Raw genomic sequence first — 27,101 nt, 5'->3', positions numbered from 1 at the left:
CTGGGTATTCACTTCAACACAAAGATTTTTCCTAATGGTGCTATAGACATTGGGGTCATGGTAAGGACTCCCCTTAACCTGGTGATTAAGAGTAAAAAAAAAGCAATAATAAATAAGACAGTAATGCTCTTGCCTTTCGAAGAAGGCAGGTTGACAAAAATACTTGCACATACAGGAAAGATACCAGCGATCACTGTAATCTTTCTGCCATTATCTTTCCCTTTATTTGAACATAGAGACTAATATTTTAATAAATGATATATTTTGCACAAGTCAATACATTCTAGCATTTCAATAACCAAAAAGAAGCTTTTTATTTTCATTTCTCAGTGTTTATTTTTCTAATTTTATCACAAAAGAAAAAGTCTTCAAAATGCAGACTAGTATCTTTCTGTATATAAACTGTACACAAAAGCAAGGCACTATACATTGTTTGAATTTATATAGAAAGAATGTATTTCTTTCCTCTGAATTCCATGCCTTTAAAAATTTTCTTTGAGCTTAGCACCTGAAAGATTACAGAGGACACAATGTGTTACCTGTTGATAACACCAAATATTTCAGAATGCATAAAAAAAAGAATGTGGCATGTATTTCCATTTTAATACAAGCATTTTTTCCTAATCAACATATGACACAAACCCTTCAAAGTGAATACATTGTATTTTTTTCTATAAGGTGTTTATATAAATATAGATTCTGTATAATGCACAAACACACACAAAGTAACACCTTATGAAGAGAACCATATCAAAATTCATAGGCAGTATGTGTCCAAGTGATATCTTGCAACCGTCATAGGGACAGCTGCTTATTTTAAGTGCATGTAAGGACTATGCATACAAAAGCATTGCCTGATCTGAACCTGACAAATCCACTCAAGAAATAATATTGAGGGTTCTCCTAAACATAATATTGGGAAAACAAAAACTCTACAACAGGCAAGTACACCAGAATCCTTGATCATTTCATTTCTTCCTAGATCTCCAAGGGACGTGGGGAGAGACTCCTCGCGCCCGCTGGTCCGAAGGGTGAATAAAGTGATCTCAGTGGCAGGTCCAGTACAATCGCTCATCAGATCCGCATTCTGCCTAAAACAGGCCTTTGGCTTTCTTCAAGTTCACCTGCTTCCAGCCTGGCAGTGCATCAAACTCCTCTCTCGTCAATTCTAACGCAGTCTGAAAATACATTTTATTACATGTATTAAGATGAAGCCAGCACATGGTGAAGAACAGCTTATTTGTGCATGATAACATTTTTCCCCAACCTTGCAACCCCTAGCCTCCACAGGTTTAGAAATCAATTCTATTAAACATTCCTCACATGTGCACTATGTACTGGTGTTATTTCTACAGAGTTCCTTTGATATAGCAAGTGGTAGAATACTTTTGATTTAAAAGGTGAATCAGACTGTAAAGTGCTTAGAAAGTATCAGCTCAAAACGACAAATTTCCATCCAACTTTCTAACATTCCAAATCCTGCTAAAAATACAGAAGACTTGCATATTGTAGTCAAATGTAGAGCCCAATATGTAAGGAAATTTGCTATATAGCGAGATGGCTCAATATTTACAGTAGCTGCCACGTGAGGAAGGCTTAAGCCCTTGAACTTCCTGGTTAATAAACTGATTCAAGACCTACAGTATTTGTTGGGAGACATTACAAGTGAGAAGACAAAGGGTACCATGCTTGTGCTGGAAATATCAAACAGAGCATCAGCTGAGTTTATGAAAGAACCTTTCAAATTGTAAAAAGGTGTGTGAACATAATACACTATTTTCAAAAAGCAATATACAGTCGAAAAAGTTCAAAATTCAAAGTTTTGTGTAAAAGTAGTGAGTCATAGACCCGTGCACATTTAGACACTTGATTTCTTTGCTTGAGAAAAGTGGCAAAGTGGCTAAGACACACAAGCACAGGACATTGTTCTGGCCAGTGTGAGAGAAAGCTGAGGAGTCCTGTCATTTCTGAAAAAGTGAAGACGCTGTGAGCCACCAGTGTGCACGTGCATGGCACTCACCTTCCCAGAAGCCCCTACACCCTAGAAGTGAAGTGAACAGTTAACCTTGGTTTCATTTTTTTTAAAACAACATTCTGACAGGTTAGGTCTTCCCTGCCTAGCCTGACAGCTTCAGTAATTCTTACCCTTATGTAACCTCTATTGTATCAAGACTACCCAGGAATAAAGAAAAGCTCAAGAGTAATTCCAGAACAGATTACTGTGCATTCCAAACCACCACATCTCCAAATTGTGCTAAATTCAGGACATTTCCACCACACAATATACCTTTTCTGATGGTCACGTTATGAACAGCAAGAATTCCCTCCAGATCAGGAAGAACTGAATACTCGTTTTACTACAAATCTGTGCTACATCAGCGCATCAAAGCTTAAATGCTTAAACGTGCTTCTGCAGAAGTTGTCAGCAAGCAAAAGTACACTTCGTCCACCAGCCCATTAATTCGTACTGGATATGGGATCAATCTTCCTTTGCTAGTTTTTATTTATTTTGGCATACAATATAGACCGAAGTCTCAAATTCCCCATTAAACTGAAATGATTGATACCGTTTCACAAAACATTGTTGCAGCTTATCAGTATGGTACTGTATACTGTACTTATTAAGACGAAGAGGCACATATAAAGGAAGTGTTGATTATGGTGGAACAACTACAGATTTCTTTACATATTATATACTTTGATGCGCTCAAGATTTAAAAATAAATTCTTACAAATCCCATCTCGCTGCAATATCTCAAAGATTTAAGCAAACTTTGGAGTCATCAAATCCAGCAAACTGACTTTCTGGCGTCAGTCCTGAGCACCCTTCTATTCGTTAACATGTTTTTTTACTTCTTTTAAATGGGTAGAAAACAAAGATTTTGATTTTTAAAATATATCTTGTTAATTTAAACAGGGGGAAAAAATGAACAATAAATTGCCCCATTTGTTTCCTTGACTTTAAATCATTATTGACATGAATTAATCGGCAGACGAAAACATTTGGACAAAACGGAAGCAGGACAAGAAAAATAAACTCCTCCTGAAACCGGGCAGGCAAGTCCCTTGCCATCGGCCAGCTGCGTGGCAGAGCAGGAGGAGAGGGCGGCCTCTCACCTCAAAGTCTTCGTCGGACAGGTAGATCTCCAGCTTGAGGGGGTCCACTCCCTCAGGCAGGGGCCTGGCCTGCAGCTCAGCCAGGGGGTACGTGGTCTGACAGAGGCGCGCCAGCACATCCTCCACCAGGATGATCTGATTGGACACCTCTGCCTCCTGTGAAGTCGGAAAGGGCTCATCACGCGATTCATGGGCTCATAACATTGTGCAGAACCAATCAAAATGCCTAAATGAATTACAACATACCACACAAAGTCACATGGTAATTATGTACATATATTATCACTTCTATTTCCCTCAGCTTACACCCGAAGAAGGCTCCACAGCCAAAACGTTGTGTTTTCTTTCTTCTCTTTTCAACATGGAATAAACCTATTACTTATTCCTATTCTCACTTATGCTTCTTACCGAATACAATCTTGAATAAAGATTGCTAATAGCCTTTGTTTAAATGTTAAAGGAAAATTTTACTTATTTATTCATCTCCTTTGATCATACTTAGATAATCACAGCGGGATCTCGACATCTGCAAGGGTCCAGTGAAGAGAACCATCGCGAATAGCCAACCAAGTTCACCCTATACTACAGGGTATCTCAATTTCTACACTTTATAGTATGTATGGTTAAACGACATAAGCAACCCTCCCTTATATGATAAAGGAAGTACTGAAGTGGCCTTACTTTTACATATACTTTATAACACTAACCAACTAAAAGAATAGTAATCACAAACTTATAGTATTCAGCTGAAAAACACAAACCCCCCCCTCTGTGTCCAGCATGTACTCTCTGCCTCGATGGTTAAGATATCCCATTGTAATGATAGGAGCAGTGAAACGGTCTTTCCCCCTGCTCCAGACACGGAACCGAGAGAGTTCCTCACAACACAAAAACGAGACCACGTTGAGATGCAGATGCAGGGTAGTGGGTAATTGGGCAGGGGACAGGCAGAGGCTCGCTCACTGGCTAGAGCCCTCTCACAATCTTAGTCTTCTAGATCCTAAACTTCACCTGTTTTATCCCACTCTTCTTTTCTTCCATACAAGACACCTTCAGCTAGACCGAATCTCAAATGGGTACATTTTTTAATAAATCCGTAGATATTGAGACCCTACTGTATCTGTTCTCTAAATTTTTCTATTCTAAAATTTCTCAAATTCACTAAAGGTAGCATGGGCAATAATAAATACTGTACATGGTGTGTACAGGGGCACGATAGTAATGCTAATACCATGAACGTGGCTTATATCTGCCCGTGTTCTGGGCCAGGGAAGTGGGAGCTGTGCTTACCCTCTCGGTGATCTCAGCAATGTCCTCCCGGTGCTCCCAGCTGGGGAACATGTTCGTGAAGGTGAGGGGCTCCAGCCCTGCGTGGATCAGGTACGATTTTGGGGGCTTCTTCTCTTTCTTTTCTAAAAGAGGTAAAAACCAAAAAAAGTTTCCACATCACTTCCTAAACACCTTATATTAATAATTTATGTCAGCCTAAACAATTTCTGAGAGATGATGGGGCGAACTAACCTACTGGATTTCATCTTACACAAAGGACCGAGCACAAAAAGGTTTTACCATTTTGCTCAGGATGGCATGAATATCAATGTCACAAATTCCATCAAAGGGATAGAATAAAGTCAGGAGCAGTCACAGACAGGGCTTAAGCTGAAATAATAATGGTAAGACCTACAGTAGATTCCCTTAAGTACCTAACCTCCCCACTCCTATAGCTTTGTTAAAAAGAATACTAAAGACTTTGTTTTAAAAGGAAAAAATGCAATGCTTCTAAAAAAATTATTCACTGGAAGAAATTAACTATACTGAGGAAAAATGTGGCAACACCGGTGAAGATTAAAGTCCACATATTTCTGATGGCTCTTGATTAAGCTGGTGGCATAGTTTAAGAGCCTACAAACTCAATGCCCCATACCCTCCATATGGAGTGTTTCAGAATGCTTTGGTTTTGGCTTCATTATTAATCAATACGATTCCTGCACAACAGCCCCACAGAGGCACTCAACAGGGCCATCCGTTATCGTAGTTTGTCCTTTCATTTGAATCCCTGACTAATATGTGCCGCGAGACGACATCCCAGCATTACCCCCACGGAAAAAACAGGGTCCAAACGCCACATTTCACAAGAAAATTCCATCAGCATATGATGATTCTTTCTGGTGTTTCTAGTTTAGCACTTCACATTTTAAACTTATTTAACAACTATGATAAAAATGAATATACAGTAACTCAATGCATTCATCTCATTACCAGCAATTCCAATTTAATTTCTTCTACCTAGAACATATACATTTTATTGTAATTCATTTCTCTTGGAGAAGCACAGATATGTGATGTCCGGCTGTGCCTGAAGTAAGACATCTCTTACTTTGCCCCTCCTGCACAGTACCTCTGCAGTACTGCAGCACTGTCTCCATAGCACACTTCCTGTCGGCATCCCAGCGGATCCGGGCCGAGCCGGTGTTCTCACTGTCCTGGGGCCACCAGCCCTGCCACAGGTACACTTCGTGATGATTGTCGACCAGGAACAGGGCTGGAGCACAAATGGAACAAAGGGCATGAGCAGAATGAGCAAGCTCTAGCAAAGTTACTCTCCACTCAGTACAGCCTCCACTAAGAAGAGTAAGTCAAAATAAAATCTGATCCTACAAACAAGAGAGAGAGTCTCTCAGGTCATCTAGCTCATTTGGTTTTCATTAGTCAAGAATCTCATCCTGCCAGTTTTTTGAATAAAGACAACATTGGTCTTCAGGGTTGGTTTAAGTCCAAATACAGCAAGAAAAAGAGTCTGCAGGAACAAGTCTCACCACAGTGCGCCTGATGAGCAGTACAGTAGCTCTGTACCACTACAACAAAACAAATTCAACAGCCTCTGAAGAGAATTTCTATATACCTCTGTTGTGACAGGCTTTCCAGATCCCGCTTGACCCCGTGAGGAGCTAGAGAGGCGCAGTACCTGGTTGTGGGGCAGTGTAGAGGTCCTCCTGCAGGAAGGGCAGAGAGTTCACCAGCTCTGGCTCTCTGGCAGGGTAAAAAAACTCAGTAGCAACAAACTCCCCCGAGGAGCTGCTCAACTGGAACAGTCGTGGTGTAAAGTTGAATTTACCCGGATCTGAAAAAAAGTCACATCACAAACCATTTTAATTGTATTGCACCATGCACCAGTAAACAAAAACCAAAACAACCAAAGACTATATACTGTACATTAATGATTGATCAAAACACTAAGAAGTTTGCCTGGGGTATTAATCATAAAAGTATTAATGAGCATTCAGCTATGCTGCCGAAGTTTGCATTCACCAGTTCAATCAGCCACCTTTTTTGAAAGCAAATTGTAACCACCAGTTTTTAATTCAATGCTCTGCAGCTTTAGAAATGTGAAATCCCTGCCATCCCCAATCTTTGTATCAGAATGAGCGAGGCCAAGATGGCCTTACAGGGGCACATTTAAGCCATGTTTGTTTCTTTTCATACTTCAGGCAGACTGCTTACTGCAGAGCTAAGAGATCAAATGGAGGGAGAATGCACGTGACACCTGAAGAATAAAACCGTCCAAAACCAGAGAGAAACGGAGGTGTCGTTTGGGAAATTCCAGTGTGCCATCAACTTATTCACACAAGAGAAACCACATCAAGCATCATCTGGCCCAAACTACTGAGCAGAGGCCTGTTTGAGCTACTGCTGATAGGAGGCAGACAGGCTAATGAGCTAAAATCACCACTTCAGTTCAGCTTTTAAGATCAGTGATACCTTGCAACATGCAGTCGTATGCTTTGCGATCTCGTCTTCCAAGTGCTTCCCAGAAACCAACAGGCTCTGACCCCTCGTCACACTCGTGTATGGTCACTTTACTGCTACTGTGCAACCCAGCTTCTAACGGACATCTGCAAACACAGGTCACAGGATGAGCCTATATTGTTTTATATTAGCTATTAAAATGTTTGTACATAAAACGAATACTAAATATCTTGTTGCATTGTTCTGCATCTGCCAAGTGTTGCATTTCTGTGGGTTCGATCGCAATGAGAACAGCAATGAAGATGAGGACAGCAGCAAGTTAGAAGACAAAACAAAGGGCAGCTCTACAACAATTTTTCAAACATTTCCTTCTGCTCAAACAGCAGAACTCACTGTTCTTTTATCTTGTTGGCTGCAGTCCTCCCCACTTCCTTGGTGTGGGGCTGAGCCTTGCATCCGTGCCAAAGATAGATAACGGCTCTGTTTATGTTGAGGAGGATCATGGATGTCCGGGAACGCAGGCTGCTACAGTGACACGCCACCTCCAGCAAGTTACCCTCCACCGGGATCTCTCCTCGTACACAGTACAACCGCCAGTCATCTGCCGGAATACAACAGCACCGTCAAAACTGTGCTTTCTTGCACACCAGCACAACCAGTAATATACACTGCAGGCTGCCACAAAGTCTTTCATTGTGCTTTACTCAGAAGTTTCTGGAGCTACACATTTAGCATTTTCCTTCTAAAGTACAAAGAAGGACATGCAATACTACAAAAGCAAAGAATGCCGTTTAAGGTATTCCATAACTAGACGGGTTGAAACGGATCACTCGGCTGTATTAGGAAAATGTACGGGGAGGCATTAAAACAAAAATCAGCAGATAATCTAAACAAAACTGAACCGACCAACAGAAATCTTATTGTGCATCCTGAAGCCTTTAATTTCCTGAGAGGAACTTGTGGAAAATTATAGTCATGAAGCTATTGTGTGGAGAATTCATGCACAGCAGGGGAGCAAAATTAAACAAATGTGAAGCTTCTGCATCCTTTGAAGTTCATCGTGTGATTAAAACATTTACAAGGCTAAACATTGTTTTTAAATGCACATACAGTAGATAAGCATGTACCGTACAGACCAGCAGGCCTACCCTGGCCATAGAGAGCCAGAAGTATGGTTTATACAGTAGTTCACTTAACTCGTGAGCATCCAAATACAGTGCAATTTCATTTTAACCATCTAAGCAGGTTATGAAAATACCAATGCCATGCAGCTCTTATGGACACTTGATGGCCATTCCTCACCAAACATTAGCAGACTAAATTGCTCCAAACTCATAAGTGTTTAAAACTGAAGATTTATGGGTGACCTGTGAGACTTGCAAGACTGTTACTATGGCCAGTATAGAGCTATATTACTATACTATAACTTCAAACATTATGTTCACATTAACATTGCTTTTAAGCCTACTGTGTCACTCGGGGCAGGTTTAGTGAAGGCAAACCACACTAGAAGCTATACAAAGCCACAAATTCGCAGATCTATAGATTATGACTTGGAGGTAATGGATATCCCAATATAGTAAAGTGAGCCCAAAATAGAAAAATAAGGAATACAGTTTTGCAAGCATTTCAATTCTTTCAACCAAGATAAACCATGTAATGTGAAAGTAAAAATTAAGTAAGAGATCAAAAGCACATTAGGAATCATACCTGACAATTTTAGACTCTTTAAGTAAACCAAGATTCAGCAGTAAAGCCATAATTAGATTACAACCATCACGACACTGATAGGAAATGTCAAGCCAGAAAACATAACTTTATTGACAATGTTTTTGTTTGTATTCCACACCCATTTCCCGCTGTTCGGAGAATTTCCAGAAATTCACCGATGTGAAACAATACCCCCAAGTAAAAAAAAACAAGTCAGTTCAACACGAACAATGCTTACTTTGCGTATTTTCTTCTTCCTCTTCCCTCTTCCCAGAATGCACAATCATCCCACCGCTGAAGCACTGCAGGAAACAAGGGGGCTCTTTGCCCTGCTGCACCTGGACCTGAGGGTTGAGGAGGAGGCAGATACACAGGAGGAAACTCAGTGAAGGGAAGACATTCAGTACATGACACACACTTGAAGCAGCACAGACTGGACAGAAAAAGAAAACAAAAAGTGGAATGGGCCGATTCCCATTTACTCTAGTCCTGTCCATTGGTAAATTGTGATATGACCACTATATTTTAGCACCAGTTATTATGCATGACAAAATATATTTCAACACTGTATAAATCGCAGAAACGCTTCAGGAACACAAGGATTTCATACCAGAAAAGCACAAACCAAGAGAGTTATCCTAGGCATTTACCGAAAGGCACGGGGGGCCTTGACACCATTATCAGAAGGCTAAGAGGAGACGTTACCTGAGCCCCCCTCTCCTCATCCAGCTCCACGGTCATCAGCGCGGACGTGCCCTTCTCGCTCACGGTGGAGTTGCGGCCCTGCCAGAAGAAGTAGGCACACTTCTCTTTTCCTGCTGCGGCGCTTCGCACCTGCTCTGGGTTCTGCCTCTTCCCCACTGCAACAACAGCCCCGCCTTGCAGTTTTACACAGGTATTTACGGAGCATCAGATACTGGACGATCCACAATTAGTAGTATCGTCTCACTACTGATGCAAGACTACTGTCCAGACGCACAGTTACAAACGATCCTCATTAGCTTAAAATGTCTTGTATTAGATACCATACCAAGGTGAAAATTAAGGTATAATGCATTTAATTCAGCTCTTTAACTCCTTTGCTGCTCTGCATCTGAGCCATAAGAAAGAAGATAATGAATTTGCTGACTGAAATACAATTGCAGGTAGACATTTGCCCATAGCTAGATCTTAAAGTGGTCTGGATGTGACAGAACACCAAACAGTGTGTACCTAGAACATGAGTAACATACTGGGATGGGGCTGTTCTTGACCTGTTTTTGTTTGTAGAACTTTCTTTGCCTGACTCTACTAGCATTCACTGAGCAGCACTGAATTTTACTTCAGTTACTGGCAGAAAAAGAAAACGACAGCCTCCCTCAGTCTGTACTGTATCTGCGTTGGTTCAACATCCCATGGCAACCGCACAGAAATCAGCACTGCACACATTTAAATGCCATAAATAGAGAGAAATCAGGCTGATCACGGCTGTTATACCAAACCCTTTCTGCCTCCATCTATCAAAGTTAGTGTTTTATAACATACTTGTAGTGTTTACTGCAATTTGTAGTGTTACTCTTCACCACTAGTGCCTTTTGCAGCGAAACGAACTATAAACCAACCTTCTCACAACAAAGTTAAGAAAATGTATTACCCAGCCAAGTTTACTTTTTGGATAAATATTAGTTGAACAAAAAGTAAAGAAAGCACTTCCCCTGCTTCATGTCAAATCTGGATGTAGTATTTGTAAAAAAACACTCTAAAAATTTGGTCATGGCACATTCTGGAAAGCAAGAACATGGTCAATAACACTCCGATTTCCTCCCTACTTCACATGAACAACTCTGTTGATCTTCTCCTTGCATTCCCAAACAAAAAAAGGAGTTAGTGAGTCTGAACTCAAACAGTAATCATTCCCTTAGCATTACTTTATAAATCTGTTAGGCCAGAACAGTTCACAAACAATGAACATAATTTAGCCAGGAGACAATGTTAGGCATCTGTGAAGCACCAAACTAAATGTGCTTAAACAAATACATTTGCTATAAAATATAACAGTGTTAGTAATACATTCTGAATTATTAAACAAGGAAAGCACTACCAGAAGATTCAAACACAGATTTGTTCCATTACTGGATAACTCCAATTATGATCCTTGAATTCACTAAACTATTCACGGATCAACAAGAAAACAGCTATGACTTCATTCATGCTATTTGTCGATATTATATTCACAGAGGTTCTAGTTAAGTAATTGCACAGAAAGTGAAACCAAAAAAAAATAAAGCTCTTGAAACTGAAGAAAAGCTGCAATACAGATTCACCAGATTTAGGTACTTCACATGCAATCAATCCCCCTGCCATGATCAGAACCCTGTGGAGCTGGAAAGAGGAGAGTTTGGACTAACCTGCTGTGCTCACCATGTACTTCCACTTCACCACATACGTGTCTCCTTCATGGAACTGTCCGATGCTCTGCTTTGGCAGTCGGCTGTAATCAAACTCCAGGATATGCCACACGTCCACCGACTGCGTGCTGATCTCAAAGTGCCTCCTGTCCTCACCTTCCACAAGCCCGTACCCACGTCCTAAGTTCAAGCCATCCAGCACCGTGCTGACTGGGGTTTGCAGCACCGGTAGCATGAGCAGTGCATCATAGGGTTTGCACTCATGCCCTTGTTGCTCCTGTCATGATGAAAAAACAACACAGAGAACAGATTTAATTTTTGGCCTGGAGATTTTCTGAAAAACAAAGAAGTCACTAGACGTCTGCCTCTTGCAAGGGTGGCCATTGCAATTTGGAAATTAAGAACTTAATTTGATCATGCATAGGGACCTTACCCATACACTGCACTGTAACATAGATTGTACATACAAACAAAGTGCTCCAGTGACAATGTAAGGAATGTCAGGTGCCAAAAGCTGACACCTTGCTTCAAGGGTCGTTGTGGACTGATCAAGATTCCATGCCTTATAATACGGAGGTGTACAGTATGGCCAAACTAAAGTCATGACCATCTACATAATGCCTGTTAAAACATAAGAATCCAATAAAGATAGCAATCTTTCTTTTGTGAGGCTGACATGTGGCCCACATAGCCTATATAATTGCTGAGAATTGGATCTTAGTCCCATCGTTTCTTGAATCCCAGGAAAAACTACTTCCATGTAGTTTCCATGTGTTCTCTATTTGTGCTTCACTTAATTATAAAGATTTAAAAGGCGCAGATAATAATGGATGACAAGGGAATTTATTTCATGACTAAAAAGATGTAATTTTATCTTGTCAATATACTGCATGACATTCCTTGGAGCCTGAGAAAATATTTTGACTGACTCCAGAACATCAGTTTGTTTTTCAATCATTTCCCCTTATTTAAATTCTAGGATTTTGACTATATAGACTATTTACATTTTCTATGTTTTTAATACCTGCATACGACGCTTTGTACTTGTCTATAATTAAATGTAATCTACCGGTTGTCTACTTTGCAGCTTCAACATGTTTGCTAATCCTCTTATTTGGGCATCATCTAAATACTTGACTAATTTATATTAATGACCTAGTTTCTACATGGTAAAGCATGAAAGGCACTGTTCCAAATATATATTCATGCAGTACTTAAAAAATTACACATTCCCCCCTTTTCTACACATTAACCAGTTCTTAATGCAAATATATTTCCAAGAAATTTGATAGAAGATGAATAACGATTAACCTTATCAACAGCTTCCTAAAAATCTTAATATACCATGTCGTATGCTCTGTTTGATCACATTACTGCAGAAGTTTGTTCAAAGAACTCTAACATGTTAAGAAAGGCATATATTTCTAATCCATACTAAATGTTCTCTGACAGACAATTATCAAGAGACTTATTGGTCTCTAATTACATGATACATTTCTGTTGCCCTTTTGATGGATGGACACTAAAATGGACCATAAACCATGTTAAATTTTCATATTTCTTACAAACCCTAAATTTAATAAAATCTAACACTCGAAAATGTATTCTAGTGCTTTGCAGTATTAAGAGATCGTTTTTCAGAATTACCTTCTGTTCACCGACTTGCTCACTTCCATTCTTTGGTGGTGCTTTTTTTGAATCGGTCCAGTCCAAAAACTTTTCCTTAAATAAAGTGGTTTCATTGTGCTCTGTAAGTCTGCCAAAGATGGCCCAGTCAGGACGCCCCTGCCCTTTCCTGAAAAAAAGCATCAGTTACAATATTTGGAAAATAATAGACTCAACATTTAAAGTATGCTTTTTAATACCCTTTTAAATTATCAATAAGTATGATAAAAGGGTAGTTTGTAATTATTTATATTGTTAATACATACAGACATTTAACCCTTAAAAATACATTTCAGCAAACAAAACAAATTACGAGCCATGTTATTGTAATCTTAATTATCAGACGACACCACCTCTTAAACATAACACTTCACAAGTTCAATCAGCTACTGTACCTAGTAAATCGGAACTGTTTTATTGAGGTTACTCATCCATGAGGAGAACACGATGGGGATATGAGCCATCTAATGTGGTGGGGAGTCCATTGTTATCAAACCTACAGATTTCCATAAAAACATTCTATTGAAGGACAGGGCAAGAGGCCCTCTCCACTGTATACAGTGTGTGAGTGAAAGGGCCCAACAGTCTTCCTGACGTACACTGTCCAGAAAAGAAGAAAGGATATTCCCCAACCTTGGTATGAGAGAGTTGCATTCTCCAGGGTCCAGGGGATTGATGTCGCAGTTGGTGTAGTCAAAGGTGCCGTTCCAGAGGTACTTTGCCAGCTGGAACGCCACCTTCCTCTGAGCCAGTGTGACCTCCTTCCCATGCCACACGTACACCTCACTGCCAAAGTCGAAAACCAGCACCTTTGGAAACAAATCAATGTGCCTACTTGAAGGCTTGTGTTTTTTGTACTTGGAGGTTCAAAACGCGGAGAAACTTTTCTTGTTTACATATTGCAGTATTTCAAACGCACATAAGCACAAGCTCCTACCATATCCTACAGTAATGAAGGGGTGCTAATCCTGCCATCTGCTATTGTCTTCACAAAACAAAGGGCCACTGAGGTGGCATAAGGCACATACAGTATTTCCAAAAAGAATATCAGGAGCACAATCCAACACTCAGTTCTTTAAGGCTATTAAATCAGCACTTAAGCTGAGCAGGGGGGGGGGGGGGGGGGGGGAAACAAAACTGACCAAGTCCTGTATAAAAATTCACAATCAGACTTAATCATACCAGGGCTATCAATGCCTGCTTTCATAAAAAGTGGTTGTAATTTTTTCCTCTTCTTCAAGTCTATTAAACAGATGCTCACTTCATTTTTTTTGTTAAAAATGTGACTAGGCTTTATTTTGCAAACCTTTCTTTTTTTTTTTTTTAAGGGTGGTCAGCTCTGGGTAGACGCGTGAAAGTCAACTACAGACCTCTTTGGAGTCCAGCAGAGTGCAACGGGGCACCTTCCCCCAGTAGTCATCGTCGGGGACCAGCTTATCATCCACAAGGCGATAAATACAGTTGGTCTCAACTATGGCACTTTCGTACAGCTCATCCTCCTCTGGACTTCCAGCCGCTACAGGACACAAGCGAAGAAAGGATGAAGGCTTTTGGAACTCTTACGAGAGCGAAAAGTTAATGCATTTCACACATTCTTGGACCATAGTAGAACAAAAAGTGATTTCACAGACTTAATTATTCAGGACTTTGTTGTGGGAGAAGGTGGCATAGATCTGGAACTCGAAAGCAACAGCAATATTTTAGGTCATTGCTGAACTGCAATAACATTTTGTTTAGAAGGCTTTGTGTCTGTGTATATATATAAATGACATCCAATAAACAAATCAAAACACCACTTACACTGGTAATTGGTCTGCCCTCCTAAAAGATTCCAAAACTCCCTTGCTGCATGACTGTGAGTATTAATTCCCTCCTCGATGATTTGGACATAGTTTGCTCTACAACCCAGGTCCCGTTTAGTCTGGATGAATGTAGCAAGCTCTGAAGCCTAAGGCGGAAATGGAGACGGGGAAAAGTGATTCAACCATTTTATCACCCTAGATCCTCATTAACTTGAGCAGACAAACTGGAGAAACTTTCAACATGTTCATTAATTGCTTCCTGCCCCTTTTGTTACTAAATTATTCACATTTGCATACGTTCTACCACGAACATCGCCACCAACCACTTAAACAGAATTAAAAAAAATACTGACAACAGGCCCGATACTAATGATATTCCCGGTCCTCACAAATACCAAGTGCGCCAAGCCAGAGCCTGTTTTGAACAAAAGGATATCATGTGGATCAGTAGTAGCTTCCTGCCGCTGTGTCCAAGCAGGCCATTTCCTTCATTGTAATAACATTATTCCTGCCTCAGAATTAACTCCTGCACTTCAAATAGAAAACTTAACACTTCCTTCTTGAACAAATGTTCAGCACTCACTACTCACAACTGAAACATTGTAAAATAGTCTAGCACTGAACATTCAGCAAATAAACGATTTGCATATATGCAAATAATTTCCCCAATTTTAAATATCCAATGTGCCTTTCCACATAAAAATAGCATATTGTGCCTTGCAAACATGTTGCAATTTCACATGTTTGCAAACCTCAACTGAATAAAGTGAACAGCTTATGAATCGCTCCAATATAAACAAGTCTGCTTTAGTCATAGTAGTATCCTGCTGATCAGGATTTCCTAAGAAAATCCCCTACAAATTGCAAAAACCCTTATACTGTATATCATGGGGTCTGAAACCCTTTATGTGGTATAACTCAAATCTCATGTAAACGTAAGCCATACTATTCTTGAAGAATGTTTCACAGAGGAATTCGGAACAGAACTACTGAAAAAGGGATGCAACAACTGCCGTTGCTCACAATTGTTCGACAGGAGCATCTCAGTTCTGAACACCCACTCTCCAAGAGAACTTGCACACTTTCCATTTTTTAACCAGCACTGTGGTGAACGATACAGCTATTTTCTGCTTTGCCATTGAGCACAACCGACAAAGCCATGGGGATGAGCTGCAGCTAGAGCAGCCCAATGTCCCATCTTTCCTCAAACTGTGAGTCCCTGAAACCTGCATTTCTCCACTTTCAATTCGGACCAAAAGCAGATTACAGACTGAAGCTTGCTGTACTGTACATACTGAGTTAAAATTGAGAATTTCCCATGTACGCGTAAGCACATTTTATTTTAAAAAGTCGTTATTCTAGCCACACTGTCAAAGAACAAGAGTACAGAAAATAACTTACTTTAGCTTTTTCAATGACGTTGGCAAACTCTCCTATCCAAATGAAGCAGTGATGAGGTGTCACCAGCAGGAAACAATCTCCACTGTTCAGCGATGATGCTCGTGGCTCAACCAGTCTCGTCTGCACATGCCGCCTACCTATTTCCAAACAGAAAAGAATGATACACTTCCACTGGTACTATTCTTCACAGAGCTCAGTCACCATACCTAAAGCAATTTGGAATCTAAGCAATTAGGATTCTTCTCACATGAATTGCATTAAAACATTGTAAATAAATTGATATGAGTGACATGTTGCTTCTAAGCCACCATGCCTTACTGGATTTTGAGTATTAAGCCAGAATGAATCAATCTGGACAAAAATAAAATCAAATTGAAAGGCGTGGTTCCTGTACAGAGCTGGATAGCAAAAAAAGTTTAATACACAGAAGTTGGGGAAAAAAGTGGATGTTGGATAAAAATAGATTCCATAACTCCATATGGATGAAAACCAATATAAACAAGTCTGCTTTAGTCACAGTGGTAGCAGCCTGCTGAGCAGGATTTCCTAAGAAATTCCCCTGCAAAACTAAACTATTGGCAGGGCCAATAAGTTCCTTAATATACTGCCTCCAAAAACGCATGGCATTGCATAGAAGGATTATAATCAGACATGGGACTAGGAATAGGACATAAAAAAATAGGACATCCCACTTAATAAATTGACAAAAAGATGAAGAATTATTCAAACGGTGTACATGCCTCAACCATTCAAGAGTTTACTGTAGGTTCTGCATCTTGGTCCCCATAACATTACACAGGGGGTGTAAATGCCAGGCACAAAGTTAATCAAAGTTAAGCCACCAAAAACATTGATGAGTGGGAAGCATGAGCCCCTTTTTAGTGCGAACTGTTATTCCATATGTTGACAAGCAGCTCTGGAATCATCAGCAGGCTCACTAGGCGGTGAAAATGGTGCTCCATTTTGTACCTAGTGCACCGAATCGGAGATAAATCTGCACCACCAGCTGGCTGTGGAAGAAGTGGATGGAACCTGTTGCTACTGAAAATACTGTCCAACAGTTTGTGCAATATGGGGGCAGATATTATCCTGTGGCAGAACAAGCCTGGGCTTTAAAACTACATTTCACTTCAAGTTGACAGACAGACAGACTTCAAGTTGGTGGAGATGACAAGGAGATAACATGGAGATGTATTCTGCACTGCTTGGACGGTGATCTTTAAAATGTTATTCATCTCCAAACCATTAGAGAACAAACCAGCAAACCTGTCCCTCTCCACAATGTACATCTGAAGCAGTTTGCAACAGAGTGTTGGGACATTCAGGCTTAAAACACACTTAACACAAGATCACATTGTGTAACAATTACCTTTGACCTGCATCAGCATGAGTTTCTTGTATGGCACAGCGCTGTTGTTGGACATCTGCTCGGTGATGTTAACACTCCGAAGGCTGACACTGCTGAAATTCTCTTTACTTGCCAGGCCAGCTAATGCCACCTCAGAGTATCCTGAATTCTTGTTCACTGAAAAATACAGTAAGAAACCTTTTTAAAAACTTCTGGAAGTTTCAGATTTTTATAGAACACTTAATGTTGACCTGACTGTAAAACGGACGTGTTTGCAATGGACAGAGATTGAAGCTATGTAATCAAATAATTGAATAGCTGGTTCTTTAATCAAATGATTCTCATTGATTTCAGCCTCTTCTGGACTGCAGAGTAGAAGGTTTCAACATGGAGTTTAGCACACAGACTTTTTTTCTTTGAAGATTTCACTTCACATTGAGTTTCTCCTCACTTGCCAAGCCATTCTTGATAATGAGGGCCTCTAGCAATGAACATTTTCCTGGTTAAAGGTATTAAGCTAAAAGGATTAGATAACAGTGTCATGAACACTTCACCTCTCTTACAGGCTGCTTCCTCCAACAAAAATAAGCCTTGAGTACATGGAGAAAGTCTAACAGGTTCTAATATTCTAAAAATGTCTGCTTACTCTATAATCTATAGATACTTAAAATTGTCTCATCAATTTACTTATTCTATAAGGAAAGATGTGACAGATTTCCGCTTTGTGGGCTCTCATACCTGTACTGTACATTTTATTCTGGCTGCAAAAGGTAAGAACCTCGCAAGAAAGTTAAAAATTCCATGTTGCACAAAAGATTTCTATTCTAAATTGCTTAAAGGACCGCTCTAACAAGTTCGCAAACATACTGTATACCAGTGCCATCCAACAATGTTTATTTATAGCCATAAAATGCGAGTTGGAAAATGCAAACAAAAACAAAACCCATAAAAAGGCCTATATAGTGGCTCACTCAAAGGCACACAAGCCATTCATTCATGAACTGTAGCTCTTTGCTTTGCAATCCGCCAGGAGACTTTACATGGGAAGGGAACCCATTCAAAGAACCCACTTGGGAGATGCATGGTAGCCACTGCACACCATATCAGGTGAAGAGATGAGAAACTGTTTCACCAAAAGCTTTAGGAAGATCTCTTTAGAGCCTTATGGAGGCTGAAGTGTAAGGCCAAAGACAAACGTAGCCAGAACAGCAAACTTATAATCCTTAAGCTTTCTAATACTGCCAGGGGACCTTAAATGACCAAGCACTCATGGCACCCCACTCCCTGGAGCACAATGCCTTCATTTCTAACATCAGGCAGCCACATATCGCCAAACATTCGAACAAGTGCCACGTCCCCAATTTTCGGTGTCCTAACAAATCCACCACTTGGTTTATCACAAGAGTGCCGAAAGCACCAATCTTACTTTTTTCCGCTTTCATCCTCTTGGATTCCAAGAAGGCAACGTTGAGCCGCTGCTCAGTGTACTCATGGCGGATGTCATCCCGGGCAGCCAGCAGCTTCAGCGGGTTTTTGGAGGACTGGACGTTGCGCATGGGCCTCACTGCACGCTTATGCTCTACCATGGCGGAGGTTAGCCTGTGGGGTAGAGAGGGCATTAACAGCAGGAGGCAGAAACCTGGATCTCCTACCTAATTCCTGGAGCTACCATAATGCACAGAATTTGTACATCATGGGAGGAAGATGGGAAAAGGTAAAAACTAAGAATGAAACTGAATGAAAAGGCAGAAGTGAAAGATGAAACTAGGTAGCTCCCTAAAGGGTTAAGCGCTGTAAGAATATTGTTCCCATAGCTTAGTCAAATGTAATCCTGAAGTTTGTTATGGTTGGAAGCACATTCATTCAGCTACAAATGGATTTGACGATTATTTTCCCACTGAATTTTCTGTTGGATTAGTTTCTGGAGGTTGAGCTATTACTGTAGCTCAATGCACATTTTTAACAGCGATGCTGAAAACCGTTCCCTCAGAATAATCAATCTCAAGCGTGCTGACAGTTTTCATTTGGATCTCAATCCATTGGAGAGTGCAAAATGAAGAAAATGTAGTAAGAAAAAAATGGATCAATTCTGCTTCTCGGATGACAGTGGAGTAAAAAAAAAAATCAATTTAGGATAATTAAAATATGCAAAGTTTATAAACATTTCTCCCCCCCCCCCCCAAAGTTGCACACAGTATGATTCAAAGCTTGCATATGTTCTCAAACTCCCAGCATTACTTTTGCTATACAGCTTTTATTACAAGAATTAAGCATTACACATACACTGTACATTGTTGAAAAAAATATATGAAAGGTTTTGCTTACTTTGGTGCTTGAGTACCAAAGATGTCATCAAAATCATCATCGATCTCAATCCTGCTGGACATATGGGGGAAATCAGAGAGATGACGGTAGAATTTGGAGAATATTTCGTCGTCTAATGTCATCACTTCCTTCACTGTCTTCTCAGTCACCGAGAGTGTTGCCTCCTGTGAGCTAGCCACTGATCCAAGCCAAGGAAAAAAGGAAACCCAGGATAAGCAATCCATCAATATCCCAAAACTACAATCTAAAGGCAAAAAGTAATTAAAGTGGTCTTAAAATGTTCTTTTCAATGCTATGAAAAACAAAGCATAGAGTTTCTCATACCATCTTATAAAATATGTTTACCAGAGGCTAAATCTGAAGTAAAATATCCCTTAGAGTTAAGACTAGGCAGAAAAATTAAATTGTTTTTCCACTGTGGTTCAAAGTTGTGTTGGTTTCTCTAATCCAGTAAAGTAAACTATCAAAGACTAGAAATGAATGCCTTTAGAATAGTTTATGAAATCTAAAATGCTTATTTGTTTTAAGCTGTTTTTTGGATATGAGCAAGCTATGTAGTGTACTATATACACATGTGTATACACACACACTCTTTTTCCTTAACTTTAAATACAACACTTACCTTTGTTGTTGAGTCGCCCCAAGAAAGACTCCAGTTTATCAAGCTTTCTGTCTGATTCCAAGTGGATATCTGGTCTGGCTTCAATATCTTTAAGAGAAGAGCAAAAAAATCTATATACCTCTACATTAGTTCATAAAACTATACAAATTATATATGCACTAAATGTACAATACCAAGTTACAGACAACACACCAAAGACACCTAAAACAAATCATACAATATCAAGAGAAAGATAGAAACACACTTGCTGTTGTTTCGGGTGTTTCCTCCATTTCTTATAAAATAGAAAAAAAGGAAAAAGTAAAGTTAATTCAGTGAGAAAATAAACCAAAATTGAAATGCAGTTATTTCCAGCAACGTATTACATACTTTATAGTAGATTAACTAGGAAATAACCAAGAATCAAACTAAATCCAAGACTCTTATGCTTCAACTATAGCATCAAAAGGAACATCCAACTACACATCCGCATTTAAAAAATAAAGTATATGGATTTTGGACATTGATCAAATATTCTTGGTGTCTTTTTGATTGATTTACATTCATGACTCACCAAGATACACTTGAGTGACTTTGTGCATAAATGTTAAATCACCAGAACAGTTGATGGGTCAAAGGCTATGAGGTTATTTAACCTGCTGAAGGCCAAGCCTGGTGAAAAAAAAAATCAATGAAAAAAATACTCCAAGGATCCAACATGACCCACTTATCAAGAAAACTGCTTTTGTGCCATTGTGCCAATAACACCTAAAAGGTACAATGGCCAAAAATTGAGCCAAGATCTTTTCAATGATGAATTAAGACTGTGGACCAGGGATTCCCAGTCCTGGTCAAGACCAGAACCACACACCAGTAGGAATTAATTGAATTCATTGAGCTTAATTGCCTAACTGAAGCCTTAATTCTACTAACAAGCAGCAGTTTTGTTTCTGCTCATTTTGAGTATAAGTTTGTGATTTATTAAATACAATAGTTGAAAGGCAACCTCCAACATGTTTAAGATTTGAAATCATTAACTGCCTCATTTCCCTTGGTGTTCCAGGCCTTTTCCCAGGCAGAGATGAGCTACTTCTAAATTAACCCTATTAACTCAATAAAGGGTTCATTTAGAGTATGGAACCGAGAGCTTGGCTGGAACTAAAACAAGTTGTAAGGCTAATTTCTATTTGGGACGCGTTTGGAATTTTATCAGCTCTTATAAAGGCAAAAAGGGAGGTGTAATTGGTATCATCCCTGTACCAAATCCTGAGTTTCAGAATTGCCCTCATTCATGCATTTTGCCTGAAATATAACCAACTGGACCTCAGCAGAAGAAATAAGACCGTTGTGAGAGCATCTGCTACAGTGTCTTCCGCACCTGTGTCTGTTCATCATAAATTGATCAAGTATTAATAACCAGAAATAAAAGCAAGCAAATAGAATGCAGGCTGTGTTAAGATATGAGAAACAGCACTGTTGAAATAGGGAACGTTTAATGCTCAAAAACAAACAAGTTACAGTATATGCAAGCCTAAACAAGGAAGCAGATTAACTAAGACCTCAATTACCACTGGAGATTGTGAGCTCAGCTGCAATGAAAAGCAGCAGAGGATTGTGTTCAGGACCAATGTTGGGAACCACTGATTTAGACGTTATAGAATGGTACCTCCAAGCGATCAATGCCTTAATACAGTTTCATTGGCCAAGTCCTGAAAACTCATTTGCTGCTCTACACATGGTCTCATCCTGATGTACTGTATGTATTTCAGCAGGACACAACGCACATCCTCATGCAGCTCATGGAATAATAAATAATCTATGCATGCCCTATTCCTAGACTTGAGCCCCATCCAGGGCTTGGAAACCAGTGAACAGGCACTAGCTTGTCCAGGCTCTACAAGAGGAATGGAACAGATTCCTACAAGACAGCAATTGCAACTTGATTCAAAGCACGTGTAGCAGATGTACAGCCTGCATTGCTTCCGGTGGTGGCCACAGGCACGACCAGCTTGTGACTTGCACAGTAGACCCACCTGTTGATTAATCTTGTTAATGCTGAACGTTAATCATAATTAATTCATCTACAGTACATCAAGGCTAACAAACTGCGAGTGTACAAAATATTTTTTATGATAACTCTGAATTTGATGTACAGTAGGTGTAAGTGGTTTTTCTGGATGCTTCATTGCCTTTAATTAAAGTAAGTCAATGGCTTTATATGGAAATGAAAATTGGGTATCTTCCGACTGCTTACCCTCCTGAGGTTTCAACATAGCAGCTGCATTGCTCTTCACTCTGGTTGAGACAGGTGACACCACCGGACTTATTGCAGAAGGGGACGCCAAGCCTGCAGCAGAAATAAAATTCAGAAATGAATATCATAGGGAGAGGAATTGCAAAAAACACACTACCCGACAACCTAATATTGCGCACTCTATATGTAAACAAAATTCTAAAAATATAATTTTTGGATTGCTTCAGTGAACAAAAAGCTTGAAAAAATGCCTTATTTATGAGATGCACTTGAAAAGTGTACTCGTATAAATCCACCATTTTTCCCCAAACTTTGAGAAAGAGCTGTCGGTTCCATCATGCGATCTGAAAATACAACTGAGCGCATGGAACAACAGACATCCTATTTCATCATTAAACTACTTTATCATTTAAGTCAGAAAAACAAAGATCTTAAGGATTCTGTTTAGTTCCATATTCTCAAAAAGGAAAACAGCACAAAAATGATAGCCACATGACTGCACAGTATATGTACAAGACACTAATTCCATTCATCGAGTATGAAATACACAATCTGTAACGCACATTTACCGACCAAGAAACAAGGGGTTGCCACACCACTGTACACTCAATCAAGACTTGCTAGCGGTTAAGTGATCCAACATCCTTCAGATGGGTAAAAAAAAACAGACATGCAGTATAATCTAGTTTTATCACATTATCCATTTTGCCAAGCTCAGGGGAAAAAAAAAAGACTGAAGCTCTCGAGGATCATAGCAGGGGACCCCTCATCAATGTTAAACTTGTACAACAGGGCAGCAGGAATGCTCTTGGGTAAGAGACGTTTAAAGAAAAGCAGTGTCCTCTGACCTTTCTTGACCATCCGCGCTGCAACAGTGAACTGGGTGGAGTCATTAGCTGCCCCCTTGCCCTTAGTTTTCCAGGCCTCCTCCCGGGCAGAAATGAGCTGCTTCCTCTCTTCAATTGTCATTTGGGCTTCAATCTCCTCTCCCATTCTCTGATTAAAAATGACAGAGTAATTAAAACCCCCTGCTTAAAGACCATCAGGCAAGACACCCGACCTTAACGCAGAAGAGATGCAGAATGACAAATCCACAAGCAATGGACTCTGGTAAATATGCCTGAACACAACACAAGAAATGTATACACACACGCAAAGCTATGGCCTTTTTAAATTTCCACCAAAAAATTACATCCATCTAAGCCTGTAAGATTCAGGCTTAAACAGTTACAGTATACAAGCTAAATAATGCATAAAAATTGATGTTATCCCTCTTACCGAAAAATAACCAGATAGAATAATTGCTCTTTTATTTGATGTTGACTTTCATAAACATTTAGAAGATTTTGCTCATATCTACTAATCCAAAAATATTATTCATGTTAATTAGAATAATGAGGAAAAAGAAAAAAAGCACAAGTTTATCTCGTTTCGCTAGTAACTGCCTTCTCTGGACTATTCTCTGCACAGAATGAGATTATTTTGTGAAAACACATCAGTACTGCACACCACACAGTTACAGAGTCGTAGGACCTGAGGGGAAGGAATCATTATGTGGGGTTTTGGTAATGAACGATTCTCAGTTGGGAATGAATTTAAAATCTACCGTAAGTGTATTCTGTTTAAACAGTACTGTATCTTTCATTTGCATTAACTTCATGTTATCATCCGATACTGCACTCTGATCAACAGCCTTTCATTTTCACTGTAACCAATTATTTCTATCTACAGTACATTTCTCTCTCAGTGGACACTGTTCTTATTTTGCTCCGTAGAGGAATTATACTTCCAACATGTGCCTGCATTACGGTTTTGTTTTTCTTGGTATTCTTGCTTTTCATTTTTGACACGATTTGAATTGGCAAAGCAAATTTACTCAATTACTACATGAACAAGTGAGGCGAAGATGGGAAATGCCAACAGGACTCATGGAAGCCTTGAAGGACACAGAGCTGCATAATAAAGGGCTCAAACTAATCTCATTTCAATTCTTCTACAGCACCCCAAAAGAGCTTTTCAAATCCTCCTTTCTTTGATCTACCACCATGTCCATTTCACCAGCATTAGATTTAGCTTGAACCCAAAGATTTAACTATAGGAAATAAAAAAAAATCAGATCTCCCCGCTGCAAGTTCTACATTCTACTAAAATGTTCTGAGGTGAACGAAAAACATTTCTGACAATATAGAAAACAAAAAGCAGAAGGTATTGTAAAAATTATGTTGGACAGCCACATAACACTTATGATGGTGCACAACGCAGAAGTCCTCAGACAAGTTTACATAATTTAATTCTCAATACACTCAGAGTTGACGTATACTCCAATGTCTGCATGGTTCAAGCTCATTAAACAAGTTATTTTCACACTCCTTCACGGTAAACTATTTATCCTAGAGGACTGTACATAATGTATTTTCCACATTCTGCACGGTGTACTGCTACTGACAAATGCAAAAACAGAAGCCCCAACAGCTGATGGGTACTGCAGACTGTACTGTAAAGAAGGCTTCAAGATTAAAGTCAAACACCACGACATGCACAGAAATATAAAGCTATTAAAGGTTTCACTAAAAAAAAAAAACAACCACAAAAAATACACAAATGTAACAAGTGTTATGCTTTCAGGACTTTTTTGCTTTGTAAAAATGCCACACACACACAGTAGGTGTTCCTCCTTCAGGGGCGTGCTCTGTAAACTAAGAGGGTTAGGTGCTGTTAATCCATCACACTCAAAGGGGATGCTGTGAGGCCTGTGCGTTTCACCTTCCATCGCCATGGGTGACGCTCATCCGCCTGCAGGGGGCTGGACTCCCTAACGCTGGGAGGACTGACCTTCAGGGAAGAACAACCAAGAGGAAAGAGAGAGAGAGCAGAGAGAAAAGGAGTGAGGGAAGGGAGCAGGCAGAGGTCAAAGCAGTCCCTCAGAGGCCCTTCACAGGAGCAGACTGCGGCCGCACCGAGGCCTCGACGACAAGGGCCCCACTTCTTTAAAGTGGTTCTCAAGCCTGTACCACAGACGTGAAAGCATCTGCCGGCACTTCATACTGCAGAATCGTGTGAACTTCCTCGGCACAGAAGAGGAAGTAACTCTACAGCCAAACAGAACAAAGCCTTCCATATGCTCCATTTTTTTTATATGCAATACTGCACCCAATTCTTCATTACAAATACAAATCCTCTGAATCCTCTCTCCATATTTCTATCTAAAACCATACACCGCAATAATAAAATTGTAATTTCAATTCAGAAAACACTAAAACATAATAAAGATTTCACTATAAGGTTTAAATGGTTTAATGAAAAACAAAAATCGGAAAACTGGATGGCCAAAAACCAAGCAGACCAAAGACATGCTTACTATTTACTTAGGGGGAAGTGGAAAAACATCTTCTACAACTCAGAAAGCTAAGAGCATACAATTTAAAAAAAGAGCACAGAACCGTAACATCAGTGCTGATGGAATTATGCATTATACAGTATAAAACTATATAATGGAACTTACATACAGCTTTTGTTTTCCTACATTCCTACACTTTTATCTGCAACTTTATACAAATCAAAATAACCATTTTCATCAGTTATTTTGATTTTGCAGATAATGCAGAGCGAAAGAAAAACAAGAGTTAGGACCTAAAGTATTGATTTTACGTCACTCCACGGTAACTAGGGCAAAACATGGCCAGACTTTTACTTAAGAAGCATAACCAATTCCAATTCTTAATATCTAATTCTGATTAAAAGCATTATCTAACGGCTTGAGATTAAGAATGCTATCAGGTTTTTACACATTCATTACTGCAACCGATGATGGCTATTTTAAATCAAGGGAGCCAACATGCCAACACAGTGTATTGGTCACCACAACCATCCAAAAGAAAACAAGCTATATCAGCCACATATTAAAATGTTAGTAAATGCTATAATCTACTAAAAAGCTAATAAAGATTTATTAAGAGGGAAAAAAAAACTTGATAAGCTTATGGTTTTATTAATGTTACTGTAGCACTTCAACAAGAAGCTAATAATGCAAATTACCAACAGAAGGATCTAATTTAAGGCAACATTTCTTAGCTTTTGGCGTTATTTGAAAAGAGTTGCATACAGTGTTATGACATTTAAATAACCAGTCTGGAAGTTTTTTTGTTTTTAATTGAGGAGTCTGATATCAACTTGCATGAAGCAAAACTACAGAGAAAGGCATGTCAGGAGCTAACCAGAGCCACTCGGCAGGCACACAGGCAGTCGAGTCAAAGACTAAACACTTGACAGCCCATGCGGCTCTTTCCTCACCTGGTTATAAGGTACAACATACTGACATTTATGGCCAGTAGGTATAGGAGGAGGAGAATAAGTAGAAGCATAGACAGGTTCCTATAGACAGGAGCAAAAGCGAAGCCAGAAGGAAAACGGACGCAGACACACACAGACGGAAGCAGAGAAAGCAAGAGTTAGAGAGGAGAGGATACACGAGAACAAAATCATCGCCACACTCCAATCAAAGACTCCCGTCTTTGATCGCCTATCACCATATTAACACTCCCTTTAATACAAATGTCCTTTTGTGTTTTCAGGGAGTCCGATATCTTAATACTTAGTTAGGAGTGTAGCATGAACAAAACTGAATACACACCTCACACATTCCACACAATGCATGCATTTAGTTTATAGTGTACCAATAATAAGTGAGCAACAGGGAAATTATTGTGTACTCCCATGTGTATGCTTAGAAAAAAGAAGCAGTCAT

General features: G+C 39.7%; 1 protein-coding gene across 16 annotated transcripts in view; it reads right to left on the bottom strand.

Moving 5' to 3' along the window:
- Positions 1-310: 310 nt before the first annotated feature.
- The window catches only part of svila (supervillin a), an 88,523-nt gene continuing 61,732 nt past the window's right edge, over positions 311-27,101 (bottom strand). For 4 of the 16 annotated variants that reach the window (XM_088918266.1, XM_088918268.1, XM_088918279.1 and 1 more), the window contains 24 exons: positions 26,648-26,728; positions 25,121-25,189; positions 23,206-23,353; positions 22,358-22,450; positions 20,125-20,211; positions 19,503-19,680; positions 18,604-18,776; positions 17,199-17,354; positions 15,830-15,966; positions 14,427-14,574; positions 13,997-14,142; positions 13,260-13,435; positions 12,609-12,756; positions 10,962-11,238; positions 9,280-9,434; positions 8,813-8,918; positions 7,258-7,465; positions 6,877-7,010; positions 6,083-6,238; positions 5,516-5,659; positions 4,408-4,529; positions 3,118-3,273; positions 2,021-2,041; positions 311-1,178 (listed from right to left, as the gene is read on the bottom strand). In XM_088918266.1, the coding sequence (XP_088774392.1) occupies positions 1,092-1,178; positions 2,021-2,041; positions 3,118-3,273; positions 4,408-4,529; positions 5,516-5,659; positions 6,083-6,238; positions 6,877-7,010; positions 7,258-7,465; positions 8,813-8,918; positions 9,280-9,434; positions 10,962-11,238; positions 12,609-12,756; positions 13,260-13,435; positions 13,997-14,142; positions 14,427-14,574; positions 15,830-15,966; positions 17,199-17,354; positions 18,604-18,776; positions 19,503-19,680; positions 20,125-20,211; positions 22,358-22,450; positions 23,206-23,353; positions 25,121-25,189; positions 26,648-26,728 (3,306 nt within the window). In that variant the 3' untranslated portion in view covers positions 311-1,091. Of the gene's footprint in view, positions 1,179-2,020; positions 2,042-3,117; positions 3,274-4,407; positions 4,530-5,515; positions 5,660-6,082; positions 6,239-6,876; positions 7,011-7,257; positions 7,466-8,812; positions 8,919-9,279; positions 9,435-10,961; positions 11,239-12,608; positions 12,757-13,259; positions 13,436-13,996; positions 14,143-14,426; positions 14,575-15,829; positions 15,967-17,198; positions 17,355-18,603; positions 18,777-19,502; positions 19,681-20,124; positions 20,212-22,357; positions 22,451-23,205; positions 23,354-25,120; positions 25,190-26,647; positions 26,729-27,101 lie in introns of those variants that run through there. The other 12 variants (XM_088918269.1, XM_088918270.1, XM_088918274.1 and 9 more) reach the window with 7 other exon arrangements.

Source organism: Atractosteus spatula, chromosome 6 (assembly GCF_055471065.1).
Source record: "Atractosteus spatula isolate fAtrSpa1 chromosome 6, fAtrSpa1.hap1, whole genome shotgun sequence".
Classification (NCBI taxonomy): Eukaryota; Metazoa; Chordata; class Actinopteri; order Semionotiformes; family Lepisosteidae; genus Atractosteus; species Atractosteus spatula.
The sequence above is the reverse complement of the archived record's forward strand: the minus strand, read 5'-3'. Positions and strand labels throughout refer to the sequence as shown.